The sequence below is a fragment of the Diplotaxodon limnothrissa genome, linkage group LG9 (assembly GCF_057381915.1).
Source record: "Diplotaxodon limnothrissa isolate DT_005_m linkage group LG9, D_limnothrissa_male_GT1.1, whole genome shotgun sequence".
Classification (NCBI taxonomy): domain Eukaryota; kingdom Metazoa; phylum Chordata; class Actinopteri; order Cichliformes; family Cichlidae; genus Diplotaxodon; species Diplotaxodon limnothrissa.
Genome location: NC_140604.1, coordinates 17652013 through 17672084, shown reverse-complemented (window position 1 = coordinate 17672084; position 20072 = coordinate 17652013). Strand labels below are relative to the sequence as shown.

General features: G+C 40.8%; 1 protein-coding gene across 1 annotated transcript in view; it reads left to right on the top strand.

Annotated features, from left to right (window-relative positions):
- Positions 1–20072, top strand: part of dpp6a (dipeptidyl-peptidase 6a) — a 180093-nt gene that overhangs the window by 90818 nt on the left and 69203 nt on the right. The window contains exon 2 of the mRNA XM_085362797.1: positions 12089–12203. Coding sequence (XP_085218923.1) covers positions 12089–12203 — 115 coding nt within the window. The remainder of the gene's footprint in view (positions 1–12088; positions 12204–20072) is intronic.

Below are 20072 nucleotides of genomic sequence, written 5' to 3'. Positions count from 1 at the left end.
AGTTGCTTGTTTTCCTGTAGGATAGCATGTTATTGATGGAAAGAAGAATATAGTATAACATTAGAAAGCTTGTACTGTCACTGGTTCCTTTGAAATATAGTGCTTTCTCTGTAGACTGACAAAAACCCACCTCTTGTGGACTGCAGGCCTTGAAAGTCGTCAGCAGGAACACAACAACCAAAAGTCATGGGAAACCAATGTTATTAACCAACTTCGAGAGACAAAGGAATGAAGTTTCAGGTATCTGGTTAAACTTTAGAGCAGGTGACTACCAATGAAAGTGAAGGACATTGCTGATTGACATGTGGTAAGGTGGTAAATGTTACAAAGGCAACAAGACTCAAGACTGTTTTCTCTCAACTGACAACCAGTTACCAAGCAAAGGGCAAGAAGTGAATGACCTTCTTTGTGCACAGATCTTGACCTTAACCAAGTAGTTGTAGTTGCCAAAAATCTCATCAAATCTTGAAATGTAAGGTATTCACTACTTGAATACTCTTCAAAGACCATCCTCACACAGTCCATCTGGGCAGTGCCAAGTGGACAGTCAGTGTTGAGTCCAGTGAAGTCTAACAAGAGACATCATTTAAAACCTACAAAGGTTAATCACAGATATAATTTTGTCGCTTCCACCCATTGTTTACATTTCCACCATCTTGTAGCCACAATTGGGTATTGTCTCTGGAAGCAGGTTTAACTCTGCATGACTAGAAGTCATTGGGATTTCAAAGCATTCTGTCAATTTTCATAAACCTGTCCTTAGACAGTTAACAAAGCACGGAGGTTGGAAAGTTGTGAGGCTAGCAATTTTTTTTTCTTTCTTTTTTTAGGGGGGGTAAAGTTCTGGTCTTTGACAGAAGACTGATGGGAGTCTAGTGCACTAGACTAGCTAATGGGTCTTCACCCAAATTTTACTTAAGATCAGTGTCACTTTGTTACTGTTATATGGACAGTAACCTGTGAATTATGATGAATTCTGAGATGCACGAGTTACTGCATCATAGACTTTCTGGTTTGATATTTGCTGGTAATTTCTTTTTGCTTGTTTTGTTTTATTAGGCTTCTCCTCTGCTCAGCTTTGTTCTGTGTACCCCCATCCCCCACCCCCTTTCCATAAACACAGAGCTGAAGAAAGATGCATGGCGAAATCAAGAGGTGAATATAGAAACTAGTTCGACTCTAAATGGCAGGAAACATGCTGTAAATAGTGTGTATAGTAGAAAAGGAGTTCTGCTCTGTGTCCTCAACCATTAGGACACAGGCTTTCATTTAGACATTTATTTTATGTGCTGTAACCTTTTGAAGAATGTGTGTCTAGTCCCCACAGGATAACTAAAAAGACAAAGAACTAGTCTACCCAGTTTTCGTGTTCGTGTGTGTGTGTGTGTGTGTGTGTGCGTGTGTGTGGCATATATAGGCTTTTATCCGATCTGTGACACATGGGCCTTTTTATAAGTAAATAATTTTTTTTCAGGAATTTAGTGGTGACAATATTTAGTTCATATTTAGTTTTGCCAATTAAGCACATAGATGGCTGGCGGTGACATGGTCACAGCAACTCTTTGTGCAACTGAACTAAATTTAGTAATTGCATACAATAGCAGAACTGCGTGTACATTCTGTGACAACAAGAATTACCGTATTTCCCGGACTACAAAGCGCACCTGAATATTAGCCGCACAAGCTAAAATCAGGGGAAAATCCTGTTTTGTACATACATTAGCCGCACCTGACTAAAAGCCGCAGGTGTTTCAATGTTGACTTATCATATGTAAGAGAATATGCACAAAGGGAATTGTCAGGAAAGAGACGGCTGTTTGGAGACACATCACTTTTATTAATATTTTGAAAAACAAGTTATGGGTACATATTTGCACATGTAGTACATAACAGTAACCTACAGCACACCAGAAAAATAGATTCGGACTACCTTTTAGGCTCAGGTGCAGTGACACGGCTTTAACAAGAAGAAAAGTCAGTCATTCACCACCATCTTTCTCTTCTTCCTGCGCACTAAAACCACCAAAGTCCTCTTCTCCAGTGTCGGAAACGAGCAGGCTCAGGGTGGCTTCGTCATCCACTCTCAGCTTCTTTCCTTCGTTGTCACTTTCAAAACCAAAGAAATCCTCGTTGTCAGAGTCGAACACCCTCAGAAGGGCCGTGGCGGTGTCCTCCTCTCCATCGTGCAGCAGTCCAGCCCTTCGAAATCCGTTGGTGATCGTGGATGTTTTCACACTTTTCCACGCTGTTTGTTTTTCACGCTACTTCGTACGGCACTACGTTGCCTGGCGGACGGACATGTGACCAACATACCACTCTTGAACCCCGATCCTTCCACCAGGCAACGTAGTGCCGTACAACAGCGGAACAAACAAAACAAATCCTCTTACGATATCACAAAAATCATGGACAATCCATAGAAAAGCCGCACCTGACTAAAAGCCGCAGGGTTCAAAGCTTGTGCAAAAAGTAGCGGCTTATAGCCCGACAATTACGGTAATCAATGATTTATAAAAAAAATAAACTCCTTATAGCAGTAACATGTTCTAAATACACATTAACTGGGATTTGCTTTTATTTAACACATGAGGCTTGCTGTCTCAAATGTAGTAACAAAATACAGATAATGGAACAAATGTCAGCTACACGCCTTATTTCGGAGTTTGTCACTCATAATCCATACAGATCCAATTTACCTCAGAAGGTTTGGAGTCAGCACATCACACATTTGCATGCAAGGGTACAGCTTCCTTCACATACTTAGCTAATGTTATGCTGGAACATTTCCCAGGGGTAGCTTTGAATAGGCATCAGTCATTAAAGCAGTAGTAACATAGAATTTTGGAAGAATGACCACAATGCCCAATGTTCTACTATTAGAATAGTCAGGCCAGACTTTTATTTTTCCTCCACTGAAATTCATTTATCTTTAACATGTACTTGTGGCACTGCTGAAGTTAAGAGATGAAGGTAAACCTTTTCATTCGGCAGGTACATTTTGCCTCCCCTGACAGATCTGTAGACACATGCTGCCACAGGAAAAAGTGATGAAATGAGGAGAAACTCTGCTTGTGTTCTTTGCTGTTCTTGTTTCCTAAAGAAGACGTGCGTTGAGACTGACAAATAGACTTTTGCCCTCATGCATTATATATGAGAGGCAAGCAAGAAGGGCTATTCCCTCATGTGTGTGCCTCATCACTTGTTTAGCCATATCATGATGTGTGTATACTATGCAGAGGAGCTTTAGCTATAGGGATAATAACCTGATTCACTCGTACTCTGTTTCCATGGCGATGAGGAAAATATTACAGAATAGATGCGAGTAATTGCTTCTTCTTCAGAATGTGCGCTTGCATGTTAAAGGGACATTTTGTCTATGGCTGCAGCAGAAATCATATTTTAAAACACGTGTACGAGTTCCAGGGTATGGTTGGCGAACTAAATGAGATTTCAAATGAGGAGTGTTCAGGTTCCTTTTTAAATGAAGCCAATGTGTAGGTGCCCTTGGCCACTTCATAAACAAATCAATCATTGACATAACCAACTATACAGCTGAGCAACATATTTACAGTTTGGTTCAGAAAAGGTTTTAGTCTATATGGCAAATTACCTTTTCTTAACAGCTGTTAAGAGCGTATGTGGCAGGTATCCATGTTTTATTGAAATATCTGTGCATTAGCTGATAAATTAGCATTCTTAACCTCTTGTCTAAATATGGTCAGGCCAAAATGCTGAAGTTGAAGCTTGAGAATATACCTTCACAAAACCACAGGTACCGTCATGGAGACTGAACCGATCTTATATATACATTCTATGTATTTTCAAATTTTTATGGCAGCCCTATGTCATATACACTGACTCGTCCTGCGGCAGTGTGTTTCTGTGTTATTCTACAGAGATGTGATTTAAAGCAAACTCTGCAGAGAGAGGTCAGCTGGCAGTGGCGCCCTCCCAGCATCTCTTTAATGGACTGGAAGAGATTCACTCGCAAATCAAACAAGCCAGGCGGAAGAAACTCAAGAAGAACATACACACACACACACATGCTAGACAGTTGAAAATTTGTTCTCCTGGCCTAAGTAACAAAAAAGACAGCTTGTTTATTTACAGCCGTATCGCTGCATCTCACTTTATGACAACAAGAAGATTGTCCAAATGTGTTTGGGTGCAGTTGCATGGGTGCTCTTTGACCTGTGAAGCACAGAGCTGGAAGATGCGCACCATTTGGAATCTTTTATTCAAAGATTAAATGTCTGATTGAAAAAGGCCTAAGAGAAAATCCATCTGTACTTAAAGCCACTTAAACAATGGAAGAGGATTTGAACTTGAGACTAATCTGCTCATATTTCTGCCAAAATGAAGTCCGCTTGAGGAAGATGAAAGGAGGAGAGATTCAAAATCCCTCTGTTTCAAGTTTAAATCATGCCTCTGCACTATGAAACTGGTCTGAAATGACACCTATTAGTCTTTGTTTGCATGAAAAAAATTAGGTTTGTAAAATAAATTGAAACAACTACCTAATAATCATAAAGCAAGTAAATATTACAAAATAATCTGCATTAATGTCCTTTACTTTGTGCTGCATTATGCGATTATATGGTTTTATTAGTGCATGTCATTATATGACCTAATCTAATCCATTTCTTTCTGTGCTTTCTGACCCTAATCTCCATCACTTGCAGTCAAAGCTGTGGCACATAACTTGTGCTGCAGTTTTATTTAATCAAAGCCAAACATGTTTCCTGTCCGCCCTGCTGTCACTGCACGACCTGACTAACTTTACTGTAGAAAGAATCATTTTATAAAAGACTAGAAACTTTTTATGTTTATGTTTCGATCTTTTCAGCTAATTTCTCACCTTGTTCGCTGTGACAACTATATAGATGTGAATAGCTCACTTATTTATATTGTGTTTAGGCTCAATATTATGCATTCTTTGGACTGTGTCTGATGTAAATGACAGATTGTTGGCATGCTATACATCCCCCCAGCTAATTTATGGTACCTTCTGACTGTGTCGTTTTATTTTATTTTTTTTTAAATGCATCAAGGCAAACTGGAACATTTAGACAATTTTTTTTTCTTTCATTTTTTGGTTAAATCCTGGGCAAACCCCCAATGTTATGTTCCCCAAAGTGGACTAAGGGAACGCAAAAGAACTTAAAGAAGGCATTACAGCATTTTCAGTCCAATTATCTGAGCAATGGTCTTGAGGTTAATTTGAGTGATAGTCTTTCCAGGAAGTCTGCACTTCTGTTTTAGTGAGTGAAATTCTCAAATTTCATGTGAATTGCATTACGTGGATACAGACACCTGGATACAGTCTCCATATAAGCTAAGTGCTGACTGTCTCAATCCTGATTAACTCATGACAGCATCATCCTGTACTTTTAGGTTTTAGCCACAACCATCTCTAAGACTGTCTGTACAAGGGCTCAAAGGGACTCAAGAACTCCTTTTCCCATGGTGTTATAAGTGATCTAAGATTTATGCTGGAAGATGATGTGTGTTGCAATAAACATCTGAATTAAAATACAGAAACTGTGCATGCAGCAATAGCAGTACACAAGACTTTGGTTGACAGATACACTCCTGCACATCACTGTGTTTGTTCAGAATCAGAATTAATTAACTATACTGTCACTAATGCTGGAGGCATTATCATTTTGTCCTGAGGGAGAATACATGTAGCCATGCCCAACACAATATAGTTAGAGCTATTAAAGCAGCAAAAGGAGATGAGCCAAATCGTCTCGTCTGACATAGCATCAAATGAATTGAGCAATTTCTCATTATTTAGAACATTTTTAATGGTCTGTTCTTTCTTAGATGATTGCTGGTTTGGGCATTATGACTGTTACTTTGTCAACACTTTCAATGTTTCTAAAAAGTCAATATGGAAACTAACCTGAAAGGTCCTCTTAAAATAAGTCAGGTTTGTTGTAAAACTCAAATGAGCTCAACGGAAGTTGATGTCTTGTGACTAAAGAGCTCTTCATCCAAAGATAGGAGCCATTATTTTCATTTCCAGCTGAGTACATTTTTATTGTAGGAGCCACTAAATTAGCTTTGTGTGGTTCAAAGTTCATTTATGCAGTTAATTTTTATAAAACAAGACTATTAAGGATACCCCCACTTGACCTGCCTCGTCAGTGGTCCTGAAGGTTTAGGACTTCAAATTGCATACCACTACTTTCAGTAGTGAGAAAAAATTGAAGGAAAAGCAGCTAAATGTATCTTATTTTGCCTTTTCAAGCATACTTCAAATCAAATAGTTGTTCATTTTGTGACTGCTCAAAAGCTATGTCGATTTTTCCGTTTGTTTACTTCAAGGAACACTGACATAGTGTTGTGTTATGCACTCTCGGGGTTGACTCAAAACTCATAATGTCTGTGCATGCTCTGCCGATTCAAACATGACAGTTACAGAGGACTAGAACACATCAGGAATCTGTTTTTATTCGAGTTTGGACCTGGATCCATCCACAGCGTCTCTCTGTCATGTTTTGGTCACGCTTCAAGCTTTCCTGTCAGTGAACTCTCTCCTGTACCTCCCAACATTTTATTTATTTACTTTTCCTGCAAGCTCTGATGCCTTTCTCCTTGCTGTGCATTTTATACCTCATCTCTCTCCCCCACTCTTCTCGCTATTACTTTAGCACATAAGGCCTAGGTAATTAGTCCAATCATTATGATAATTACAGATCACAGAGGCCTGATCGGGAAGGTTAGACAAGGTTTTGTCCTGTGTCTGCACCCTGAATAAGTGATTACCATTATTCCCTCTGAGCACAGAAAGAGCAAAAAAAAATTGACACAAATTCCCAGTGAGGTTTCTGTCCTTGCTCTTTTTGGCTTAATCATGTGTTCTTTGATTATTACTCTGCTTCACCCCAAGCAAGTTCCAGTTCAATACAAGAATACTGCATTCTCACAGTTAGCTTTGCTAGCAAGATTTTGCTCTCATTGATGCATAGTTTTCAATGTCATTCCCATAGGTATGTTGATCTATATGGAAATACTGGTTGAGTCATTAGTCATTGTAACAGTTATTTCGGCTGCTGCATGCTTCAAGATTCCTGTTTTGGCTCTTAGCTTGTGCTGTCGGACTAGTAGTGAACATTTGCTGTTACTGGACAGCTTGCTGAACTTACTTAATCTTGACAGTGGTGAAGATACAAACACTGACTGTCAATCTTGGACTTGGACTAAAGTTGACATGGTGATAAAACTTGATAAAACTTTTCCTAACATCACACTTGGAAAGGTTGAGTGAGTTTGAATATAAACTTTACACTTGAAAATGAGTTATTGGTTAAAGATACACTGTGACATTTGATGCTTCTCTGAGCAGCAGCTGTACTGATCCTTGTAGAAGAGATAACAGAACTGCATGGACATTTAGATGAGCCCTTTACCTTTTCCAAATCGCTTTGGCTACAGAGCTACAGAGAGTGAGTCATGCCGTAGCCCTTTCAGCAAAGCGATCCACTTCAGGTTAGGTTGCCCTCCGGGCTGGATTTCTGTAAATGCTTACAGTCACGCACATAGATAAAGCTGTTAATGCTGTGATGGAATCATCCCCAGCTTTAGATTGCTTTATCTACACTGCCGAACCATTTGCATATAACACATAAACAGTTATTACTTAGCAATGCATGAGGATTTGTCTTTTCCTTTAATGTGCATTACACAGATTGAGGGCTCTGCTGTGTTCGCTTTACATTCCATTATTGCATGTGAGTGGTTGCACTCTATAGAGCAATTTTCCTTCAATTTTGTCACCGTATTGTAAATCGTACTCAGTCACATGCTGTATCGACCACAAAAATCAGCAGTGGGCTTTGTGCCACTCTTGTAAAATCTCCAATAGGATTTTCATTTCTGCTGAAAAAATAGATTGTTCCAGAGAGATGGCTCAGCGCTGAATTAGACAAAATAAATCACACTGTAGACTGTCAGCTCGCAGCCCACAGCATTATGCTCATCGCTGGATATCTGAAATAATCTCTCCACAACAAAACCAACTGAGCTCATGGCTGGGCATGTTTGTTGGTTCTGTTTGTTGAAAGAAAAAAAGCTTCCAGTCACCTTTGTCGCACCACAGATTCGCTGAAGTTGTGTCTACATTAGACGATCAGCTTTCATCTGTCACCCTACCGTTTCGCTGCTGCTTCTCTAATGCAGAAGCTCTGTTGCTGCTCAGATTCTATAAGCACTCCAAATGTCTGTGAATTTCTACTGTAAATAGTGAATCTTTGGCATAGGTGACTGGAGCTTGAAATGTCATTTATTCTTTCTTGATTTCAAGACATGTCTTACATGCATACATGAAAGCTATAACGGTTAACTCTTTATTGTGTTAGTTATTATTCTTCAATCTCAGCATTCATTTTATTGTCAACTACAGACCTTTAAAGTATCTTAAACCACCTTTGTGGTAGTTCCTGCAGAGTAGGCAGATCCAGAACTTCAATTTACCATGATGATTGGTGGTTAGTAGTCAATCCAGCAACCAAAAGTTAGTCATTTTCAATTTCTTAAATCTATATCCTCTATGTTTAATCTCACTAAATTAATACAAACTATAAGACCTGATAGACATAACATTAGCAGAGCATAAATGTTATGTGGGTAGTGTGGGAAGTTTAAAGCTTTAAGAACTTTTTTACTTGAATCTGCTTGAGGTGTTCTTCCTTGTGACCATCAATTGGCCATGCAGCTAACTAACTGGTTCCTTGTTTTAATGAATGTGGGTAATGGGAAGTGTGGTAAATAGCTCTGATTGCTCTTATCTGCAGGCTAATGATGTCTTGGGCTCTTTTCAATTAAGGTGGGAACGAGGTCACTAAAAGGTTTTTTTTCATAGCTCAGCCATTCAGCTTCATTAAAGCCTTTCGCATGTATTCATTAAGGCTGCAGCCACAGGTGCCCAAAGCACATGCTCTGCTTCCCTCTTTTATCCTCTATAAACTAATTAAGAACTTATTAATCCTCCATCAGTAGCTTTGGGCTTTGGACCCTTCCTGCAGAGTCCCTTTTGGCTGTGGTTTTGGCACTGGTCTTTCTATGTGCTAGCCACACTATTCAGTGCTGATGTGTGAAAACTTGGGCTTAAAAGTCATTCACCCATATGTTTTTTTTTCTTTTCAGATGCTTTAATTTCTGAATTGCCTTAGTTTCTTTCTCCAACATGTATGAGTTCACACAAAATGTAACAGACAAAATGTGTCACACTTAAATAGTTCATATCATTAAAGAGATTTTTATACTAGGCAAAGATAACCCAAGGACATTTTTAAATTTACATTTTTTAAATGATCATTTCATTTATTTCAAGTAAGGGAAAAAACATGATCAAAGCCTACCTGGTCCAGTGTGAAAAAATCTTGCCAAAACTTAGCAACTGGTTGTGCCAACCTTGGCAGCAAGAACTGCAATCTAGAATTAATGTTAACTGGCAATGAGTCTTTCACATTACTATGGAGCATTTTCTTTCCCCAAATCTTCCTTATAGAATTAATTTTTAATTTGACCAAACTGAATGATTTTTGAGCATAATTGGCCTGTTTAAGGCCATGTCGAACCATCTAAATCAGAGTTAAGTACTTACTTTGACTAAGCCAATGAGCCACTCAGAGTTGGACTTGCTGGTGTGTTTTGGGACATTGTCCTGCTGCATAGTTTGAGCTTCAGGGCACGAGCTGATGGCCAGACATTCTTCTTCAGGATTTACTTGAGCAGAATTCATAGTTTGATATAATCAGGGTGTGAGGCAGCTCAGCAGTCCATTTCACCATACCACTACCATGACTGACTGTTGATATGTTCATCACATAAAATACTGTGTTAGCATTATGCCAGATGTAAACCTTCTAAAAATGTTTAACTCCTGTTTTGTCAGTCCACAGAAATTTTTTTCTCAAAAGTCTTATTGGTTAGCAGTGGTTTTTATCTTTTCATTGTTAAATCAGGAACACTCAGTTGAAATGAAGGAAATGAAGGCTTATAGTTCTTTAGATGCTCCTCTAGATTCTTTTGTCACCTAGTGGATGGGTCAGTCAATCTTAGGAAGGATCATCACTGTTTAAAGTTTTCTCCATTTGTGGTTAATGTCTCTCACCATGGTTTGCAGCAGTACCAAAGCCTTAGAAATCGGTTTGCAACCTTGTAGATGTCAATGACTTTGTTTCTTTAGATTGTAGCATGAAGTGTTGCTTTTCAGATCCTTAAGCCTGATTCATTTTGCCAGACAGATTCAATTTATTCATTCTTTATTTTACAGGTATGGCAGTTATCGGGCTCAGGAAACTGACCTCGGCTTTCTAAAAAATGTATATATATATTAATGGGGAAGGGGGAAAAATACAAAATTTAAAAAACAGGAGGTTGAGAGTATGTTATGCTAATTAGGCATGGATTTGTGTAGTTTATGCCATGTGGCACTTAATTCAAGGATGCTAGTCTGGGAAAAGCTGTACTGTTCAAAGATTGCTCCGGCAATGTATCAGAACAATGTAGTTTATTTTTAGTTAGTGATCCACTCATGATCTGCTGATCATGCCGAGAACGTGCTTCCTGAAACACATTCCTGGATCCTGATTCCTGGAATGTGTATTGGTGGTTAAAACGGTTGCATTTTCCCCACAGTGGGCTTTTATAGAGTAAGAATGAGTTTACAAAAAAAAATTGACCTTGAAGCACTGCACGAGAATATGTTAACCTCTTTATTAAAATTGAATAAATAAAGTTGAGCAGTATTCTCAGTCTCGTGCTTTCTTTTGTAGACACATGGGATGCAATCAAAGGTAGCAATACAAAGTGATAATTGCTATTTTTAACATGCCAGAAATAAATCCCTCTTTCACACAGCGTCATTCGGCCAGGCCTGCCAACTTCAATATTTAACAAGAAATAATCTCAAAATGCAACAGCACAATCTTCTGTCAGCCAACTAAATAAATAAATGAATAGTCAGATGCAGTATATTCCTACTGGTCAGACCAAAAAAGCAGTCTGCTTTGATGACAGACTTCGAGCTTCATTTTCTGCCTTTCTGAGGAGGGTTCATCTGCAGTCCACTGCCCCTCTTTTACCCACATCTCTGCAAATCTTCAGATGGGAAAAGAGGTGACCCTTGGTCCATTTATTGAGATGGACGGCAGACTCTTGGATTTGAGAGAAAAATGTGTGGAAAGAGTCAATAAATATCTGAAAATAACTGCCGTGTTTAACAGCATCACGGATCGAAAGTTCTACGTTCAGACAGCGAGTGATGGTCAGGCTAGGGTTGCTCTTTCTCACAGAGATGTGTGGCTGGTCCTCTTCTGTTTCTGTTATTATTATTTTTTTGCTGTATGTGGCTACCTGCTGCACATGACTATGTGTCAAATGAATTTCACATGGTTTGCTCATTATTGCATCTGGGCAAGGACACAAAGCCTAGAGCAGCTTTGCCTGTGTTATTTCCTTTTTATATCCTGCAGTGATACTTTATATGGAGCCATAGTAATTCCTTAGAATTTGGCTTTCACTCAGTTCAGTAGCATTAAAAATATCTTTGTTTCTGGATTTGTAGGTCAAACAAAACGGAGAAGGTGAAAAAAGGGAAAAATTACCTCAAGGTTCCTCATAACTCAGACTCCTTTTCCCAACCCCAAAGCTTCTCTCCGTGCTTTTGTCGAGCATGCAATTCGCCAACGTGTCATGGGCTCCATTTTTATCTGTCACATTCGTTTGCGCGTGATGGCCGCTGATGCTCGGCTCATTAAGAATTCTCCCCCCTCCTCTTCCTCCTGCTGCTGTTGCTGCTGCGGCTCTCCTTGAGATCTGAGAGGCTGCGACTCACTGACTCACATTCGTCCTTGACTAACACCCCTATCCTTTATTTCCGCGACTTTGCCTTTTATACTTCTCTGATTCCTTTCTTTCCTAGGTGCTTCTTATCTAGTGTTTCCTTCTTTCTCATACTGTTCTTTTTGATTTTTACTTTTGTTATGTTCCCAACCTGTGTTGATAAACTGTGCTCTGAATCCCTCCCAGAATAGTCTTTATCCTGACCATTTATTCTCTCTGTCTGTCTCTGTAGGAGCTGGTGGGCAGTAACCCTCCGCAGAGGAACTGGAAGGGAATAGCGATCGCCCTTCTTGTCATTCTGGTCATCTGTTCGCTGATCGTCACCTCCGTCATCCTGTTGACACCAGGTACACGGCGCAGGATGGAAGGGGGAGGGACACCATACACTTCACATCCCTGTGTTTACAAGGCTATTATTATGCACCAACATGCTCATTAAGCTTTCACAATCAATCTCACCACGAACAATGCAAAGAATAAAGTGTGAGTGTCAGTATCTCAGTCCTTGTGTGCTCCAGGCTTTCATGCCGAGTTTGCAGTGTCACTCGCCCTTAGCATCCACATGGGCACTCTTGCTGTAAAGGCTACATTTAGTGAAGGTCAGGAAACCTAATTGAAGTCAGTTTACGCAACATTGCTTTCTTCCTAAACATAGTTGCCATATGTCTTTATAATGTTGCGCACACACACACACACACACACACACACACACACTTTGAATGCCGTTTTTTCCCCCTTGGTTATTTTAAGGCAGTTTCAATTTCGGGATGACCTTCAGGATTTCTGTTTGGAAATTTTGATTAAAGTTAAATCAATAGACCATCTGTTTATGGTCAGGCTCATAAAGCTGCTTGACGTGCTTTTATGCACTGCCAGAGTCAAATCTGTCAATACAACTGGTAGTGTGTGTGAACTATAATTCAGCTCCAAAGACAGTAATCACTGTGCACTTGTTTGTGATTTTTCTGTCACAAACAAACAGCCCAGAGTGGGGTCAACCTTTACTAAAGAAATTCAGTGTTGTTTTTTTCTGTAGTGTTCTTAGAGATGTACACCGATGTAAGAGCAAAAATATCACCGGGGTAGACTGCGGCACGATGGCAGGTGTCAAATCAGCATGACCTAAACCTCCTTGTCACCTCCTGGCTGCAGTCTCTTCCTGTCCTGGGGCATTTGTTGTGGATTTGGATTAAATTGAGCTGCTTTATGTGGCAGTACAAAACACGTCAGGCCAACAGGAGTCGGGCAGAAAGTGGACACCAGGCAGGTGGTGTCTCCAGCTTGTACTTTGTCCTAATCTGACCCTCCCTGTGTTGATTTTTGTGTGTTCAAGCAGAACTACTGCTCTGCTGCAAGGCTTGACACATGCAATCGTTTCTCCCTCGTTTTGGTCTCAAACAGACATTAAACTACTTAGGTAAGCAGATTTTAGAAACCTTTGGATATTAAAATATGTTGTGACCTCATGAAATCCAATTCTGCAAGTTTGTGCGTTCTAATTGGATGTCATGAGCAACTGAGTTGAGCTTCAAAGACAGTTTATTTTGCTCTTTGAGATACTAGTATTCACCATGCGCAATTAATTGAATGGCTGGATTTTTCAAAGTCAAATATTTTATCTACTTGGAGAGTTAGAAAAAAGTTTGGAGATACTCTTTGAACTGGGATGTTTGTCAAAAAAAAGCAGCAAATTCCCTGAAAATAATTTTTTGTAAGGTTTGAGTGATTAGTCTTTCAAAGAGTAAGAACAGATGCAGTTTGTGTTAGGTACCTTAGTTGTGTTAGATGCTTTTGATACCATTTGTATGCCTGTAAATTCTGAAAAGCTTATGTGTGCTTAGTTTAAAGCCCCAAAGCTGAGTAAATGGCTAGACTGACTCAGAGTATAAGGACCTCTAAAGGTCTCTGTGAATTATGTTTACAAAATCAGAAATCTCAAAAGAGTAAGTTTTGCTTTTGGAAAAATCCAGGCAGTCTGCCAAAGGACCTATGGAGATTGCATTTAGCCAACAAATAGTCCGTAAAATTTTAACCTTGTACTAATGCTGTGTGTGTGTGTTCACTAGTTAAACTTCATTTCCAACTTCCACTCACCATCTTCATAACTCCATGTGCTCAGCTGTTTCCCAATATACACTGTCCTCTGGTGCTGTTTTGACCTAATTTGGGCAAAAGATCAATGACCTTGGTGTGGCATCCATTGCTGCCTCTCCACAATTCACAGGAATCAGAACAAACGTGCACACAATGATCCCCTAACGATCAATGTCTTATTTGTCATTTTACAGGCACTTTTCCAGTTTTATAGGAACTGCCACCCCGATTAGGGTAGCAGCCTTTACATTCTTGTTGTGCCGTGCAGCATCTCCACGAGGGCTGGGCATTTAAAAGCAAAGATACTGTTTGGCAATCACTATTTTACTACTCTTTAGCAGTTATCGTCACACAGTGGTGCTTGTCACATGAATTCTAAATATTGTTTAATTCCAACCCAAGTTAAAGTAGTAAAGAAATCACTCTCCTTTCATGTCAAATGGCATTCTGTTATAAAGCTTCTCACTTTTTTGGTAGTTAATTAAAGGATACGTGTAAACTGTGAATCTATTAATCTTATGGGTTTGTCTGGTGTCACATTTAAAATGGATGGGCCTTATCAAGCTGTGAGACTAGTTTTGTTTTGTTTGTTTTTGCACATGCAGATTGTGGCTAAGATAAACCTTGCTGTTAGGATCTATGCATTTGTAGAAACAGCTAGCATTAGCAAGTAAACAAGTGATTTATCACTTTTCACATATAACCTTTCTCTTACCTACCCATCTTGTACAATGAGATGTGGAGTTACATTGCAGTTTTAAAAAGATTCATCACATACAAAAAGAAAACCTTGATGATGAAGAGTGGCTATGAACTCCTGTCATTTTTAGTTTAAAAAAAAAACAGGCAAGTTAAACAACATTTTTAGATTTAGCCTCTCCAAGAAATAGCTTATTTTGTCACTAACTTTAACCAACTGCTTTACTAATGCACCATCATTTTCCTTTATATTTTTAAGATCACCACATCCCACCCATTCTACCTATTTCACAAAATAGTTTGATGGTTTTCTTTTTTAAGAAAATCATAGATAGGTAGGTAGATACTTGATCCCACAGAGGAAATTATTTTGTCATAGCAGCAGGATAAAGATTAAAAACAGTAGGGGAGAGCGGGGTAAGTTGTCACACTTTTCACACTGACTAACTCTTACTGAGCACCATACATCACAACGTAATAAATGTTTCACCAAATGAAAGAAGGAAGTCTCGGGCACATATGATGTATTCATTACATTTTCATATCTTATCTCATTACGGAGTTGTAGACTGTTGAATGGAGAATGTGTACTTGTGACAATTTGCCCCATCGGCAGGTAAGTTGTCACACTAGATTATCTTAAAATAAGAACACAAATACTTAATTGTGATTATTGATTTTAATTGTTAAATTCAAACCAAAACTGGAAATTTGAACAATTATGCCAAGAGAATTTGGAAAAAAACAATTATTTCAATCCAATACACATTTTAATCAAAACATTAAGTAGAAAGAAAACTTTAGTTTGAACTTTAAACTCAAATGTTCTCTGGCTTGCACATAAATCCATCATAAATGAATGGAATGCTGCAAATAACTTGCTTTACTTAACATGTTTATCCTCTGAACAAAACAGATGCCCTATTTCTGATTAATCAGACTCAACTTCAGAGTCACAATTCTGGCACACATAAATTGCCTGGCCTGAGGTGCAAGCATCATGGGCCCATTAGTTGCATTTTACGCATTTTACCCAGGTCTCTTTTGGACAACTGTTTGAAAATGGCTCCACACAGACAAGGCAGAAGCACTCTTCATCATCTGATGATGACTCTTGAATTATTTTTCTTCTTTTAGCTGCGTTGTTCTTCATAGGTCCAGATGTTTCCCCCCCTCGCGTCCCTCTCTTTTGAAACAGCTTTTTGCTAGATTCAGCCTTATTCTTTTCTTTTTCTAGTTGCTGCTTCACTGGCGTGTCGGTTAGAATTGCTGATTTGCGTTGTTTTCTTCCTTTGCTGGATGGTTTTCGGCGGCCAGCTTTTGGATATGGCCGGATGTCCTCTGGAGTTGGTAGTCCGCTGTCAGTAATTGCAGTGCTGGGTAAGGGTGAGCTCGTGATAGAGATGGTGCTGGAGCTTGGCAGTTCAGAGTTGGTGCTGGGGCCTAGCAGTGCAGAGTTGGTGCTGGGGCCTGGCAGTGCAGAGGTAGTGCTGGGGCCTGGCAGTGCAGAGGTAGTGCTGGGGCCTGGCAGTGCAGAGGTAGTGCTGGGGCCTGGCAGTGCAGAGGTAGTGCTGGGGCCTGGCAGTGCAGAGGTAGTGCTGGGGCCTGGCAGTGCAGAGTTGGTGCTGGGGCCTGGCAGGGCAGAGGTAGTGCTGGGGCCTGGCAGTGCAGAGGTAGTGCTGGGGCCTGGCAGTGCAGAGTTGGTGCTGGGGCCTGGCAGTGCAGAGGTAGTGCTGGGGCCTGGCAGTGCAGAGTTGGTGCTGGGGCCTGGCAGTGCAGAGGTAGTGCTGGGGCCTGGCAGTGCAGAGGTAGTGCTGGGGCCTGGCAGTGCAGAGGTAGTGCTGGGGCCTGGCAGTGCAGAGGTAGTGCTGGGGCCTGGCAGTGCAGAGGTAGTGCTGGGGCCTGGCAGTGCAGAGTTGGTGCTGGGGCCTGGCAGTGCAGAGGTAGTGCTGGGGCCTGGCAGTGCAGAGGTAGTGCTGGGGCCTGGCAGTGCAGAGGTAGTGCTGGGGCCTGGCAGTGCAGAGGTAGTGCTGGGGCCTGGCAGTGCAGAGGTAGTGCTGGGGCCTGGCAGTGCAGAGGTAGTGCTGGGGCCTGGCAGGTCAGAGTTGGTGCTGGGGCCTGGCAGTGCAGAGTTGGTGCTGGAGCCTGGCAGGGCAGGGTCCGGAATAGGGCGATCTGTGATGTAGGATGGTGCAAACTCGGCTTCCAGAAATACATTTCTGTTGTAAGGTTGAATCCCAGCCACCCTAAAACCAGCCTGAATGTTCAATGGGGTTGCAGCCAGAGGATATGCAATTGCCACAATCCCAGGAATGTCATAAATAGACATTGTCTTCCCAGGGTTGTTCCTCATCCAGGCATCACACGTGCTGTTGATGTGCCTCTTTAGTGGCCCGTAGACAGACCTGTCTAATGGTTGGAGCCGATGTGAGCAGTGCGGTGGGAATGACAGCATGATTATGCCATTTTCTTTGGCATAATTGAGTCCATCAATGGACAGATGAGACTCGTGGTTGTCCAAAAGGAGTAAACAGGGCTTCTCCTTTGAACACTTTGTATGTTCATTGAAATGTTGCAGGAAGTCAACAAAGTGTGTGTCTTTCATCCATCCAGAGGAATTTGCCCCTCCTTTGCTGCCGGGTGGCCCGTTGATCAGGAAATGGTCATGGAAGTGGACACGTGGGAAAATAAAGTATGGAGGTAAACTATTCCCTATGGCTGAGACAGCACAGGCCAGTGTGACAAGGGTTCCCCTTTCAGCAGAGGTCAATGACCCTACTTGTTTGAATCCACGTCTGGCCAACACTTTGTCTGGTTTATGTACAGTGGTGACCCCAGTTTCATCAACATTCCAAATGTCTCCTGGTCCAAACTCATATTTGCATAACACTTTCTCTAAGTTGTCAAAGAAAGCATTGACATTCTCTCTGTTGAAGCTACTTGCCCTGGCAAGGCTAGTTGCTTCTGGCTTTCTCAGTGACAATGTTGTATGCTGCTTTAAAAAGCCTGTAAACCACTCTTTGCTGGCCTTTTCTTTTTCTGCCCACAAAGGCACAAACTTCAGTTCGTGTGCCACAGCAAACTGGTAGGCAAGCTTTCTGACCTCACTTGGTGACAGACCAAAATAAATGTCAGCTGACCTAGTAATATATTCAACAAGCTGCTTTTCCAAATCAGGGGAAAAAATCTTCCTTGGCGTTGTATAACCAACCATTGTTGTTGGCATGGCTGTCTGACTTTCAATTTCTTCTCTGGTAATCTTTTGACAATACCGAGTTAGAGTACGGTAATTTATGTCAAAATCCTTTGCTGTACTTCTGATTGATTTGTTCTGCATCTTTACCTGCCTGACTGCCTTTAACATAATGTCAGGTGGTGTTCTGCCACGCTCTGTCTTTCGTTGATAATTTCGAACCATCTTACTTTCTTCCTTCCTTTCTTAATTCCTGCCTCTCCTTCCTTTCTTCAAAAACCTTATTACAAATACAAATGAATTACAATATCAATTTTTTGGAGCATTTATTTGTACTGGGGCAAGTTGTCACATGTGACGACTTGCCCCAAAGTTAATGAGACAACTTGCCCCAAACTGACATTTATGCTAATTTTGGCTAAATGTCAGGGTTAGCTCAACATAGCACATCAGCTGAAGTATCAAAAGACACGTTAATGTCTCCTCTATTTTGTGTAAAATAATAATTTGTAACATCTATACCTAACAGTCTTGACCACATGTGAACAGGAGGTTGACTATAGAAGAAGAAGTCACACAAAGTGGCTATTTCATTTTTGAGATAGAGCCTCTAGTGTTGGAGTTATGAACAGTGTGACAACTTACCCGTGTGACAACTTACCCCGCTCTCCCCTACAATTTCCAGTAATTAAACAAACTAGTAAAAGTGCCACAGGTGCATAGTGATGGCCTTGTGCTGTAAAATTTTACATATAAAAAAAAAAATAAATAAAATAAAAATGAGGTTAAGTTAAAGATGAAAATAAAAATAAGACTGAAACTGAAATGGAGAGAGACTGAGACAGAGTAGTGCAAATGCATTAACAAATAAAGTGTATGCTATAAATCTAAGAAACAGCTGTACGAGGGTATAATACACACACATTTCTGTGTGGGAAATCTTATACCTGTCAGGTGTGTTCATCGGTCAGAGAAGGAAGAGTAACTGTACACTTTCAAAGAGAACGATAGGAATGACTTTCTGAAGCATTTTTTATGGCAGCAGGGTTGAATAAGTCTGAGGGAGAATGAACTCTGCTGCCTCACTAGTTTAAAATGGAGTGGGTGACATGGGTCATCCATGATGGAGAGCAGTTTGTTCAGTGACCCCATGTCCCTCACAGACTCAAACGCCTTCAGACTCTGGCCAATGATGCTTCAAGCCCCGTGAATCGGTTGGTTGATCTTGACCCCACCAACAAACCGATAAGAGCAAAGAGCAGATGAAAGTCATACTTTCACTATTCCTAAATACTCTTATACACCATAATATACCACCATCCAAGCATATATAAGTGCTTCTGCTGGTCGTGAATCATCACGATTGCCAAGATATCTGCTAATAATCAGGAATATTAGTCCTAATTATTATGGGGTTCTTGCCCCAACCCGTCGTGGCAGATAGCTGCCCGTCCCTGAGCCTGGTCCTGTTGGAGGTTTCTTCCTGTTAAAAGGGAATTTTTCCTTCCCACTGTCACCAAAGTGCTTGCTCGTAGGGGGTCATATGATTGTTGGGTTTTTCTCTCAATGTATTATTGTAGGGTCTACCTTACAATATAAATTAAATAATGCTGAAAAGTCAACATTGAACTCTTTCAAGCTCTTTTTTTTAATATTTTTTAATTTCTGCACAGCTTTGCACAACATGTCAAGCTTGCTAACCAACCCCCCTCAATCAGTCCGACTCGGCCCCCTACCATACCCCCTGTATACATATGACTGTACACCAACCCACTCAACCAAGTGTGCCGATGACACCACAGTGGTTGGGCTCATCTCTGGAGATAACGCAGCATACAGAGCAGAGGTAGAGATTGTGTCCCGCTGGTGCTGAGAAAACAACCTGAAGCTGAATGTACTTAAAAGAAAAGAACTACATGTACTCATTATAATCAGAGAACAGGTGGAATCTGTCTCCACCCTCAGGTTTCTGGGCACCCATATCTTTGCTGATCTTACCTGGACCCACAACACAAATGTTAAGAAGGCCCATCAGTAGTTGTACTTCCTCTGTGTCCTTGGGAACAATAACCTGGACCAGAAGCTGCTGCTGGACTTCTACCAATTCTCAGTGGGGAGCGTGCTCTCCTACTGCCTGGGTGTTTGGTACACAGAGGGTAATTAGCAATACCCCCATAAAATCATTGGCTGCCCTCTGCTACCCCTGGAGGCCATCGCCAGATCCTCCTGT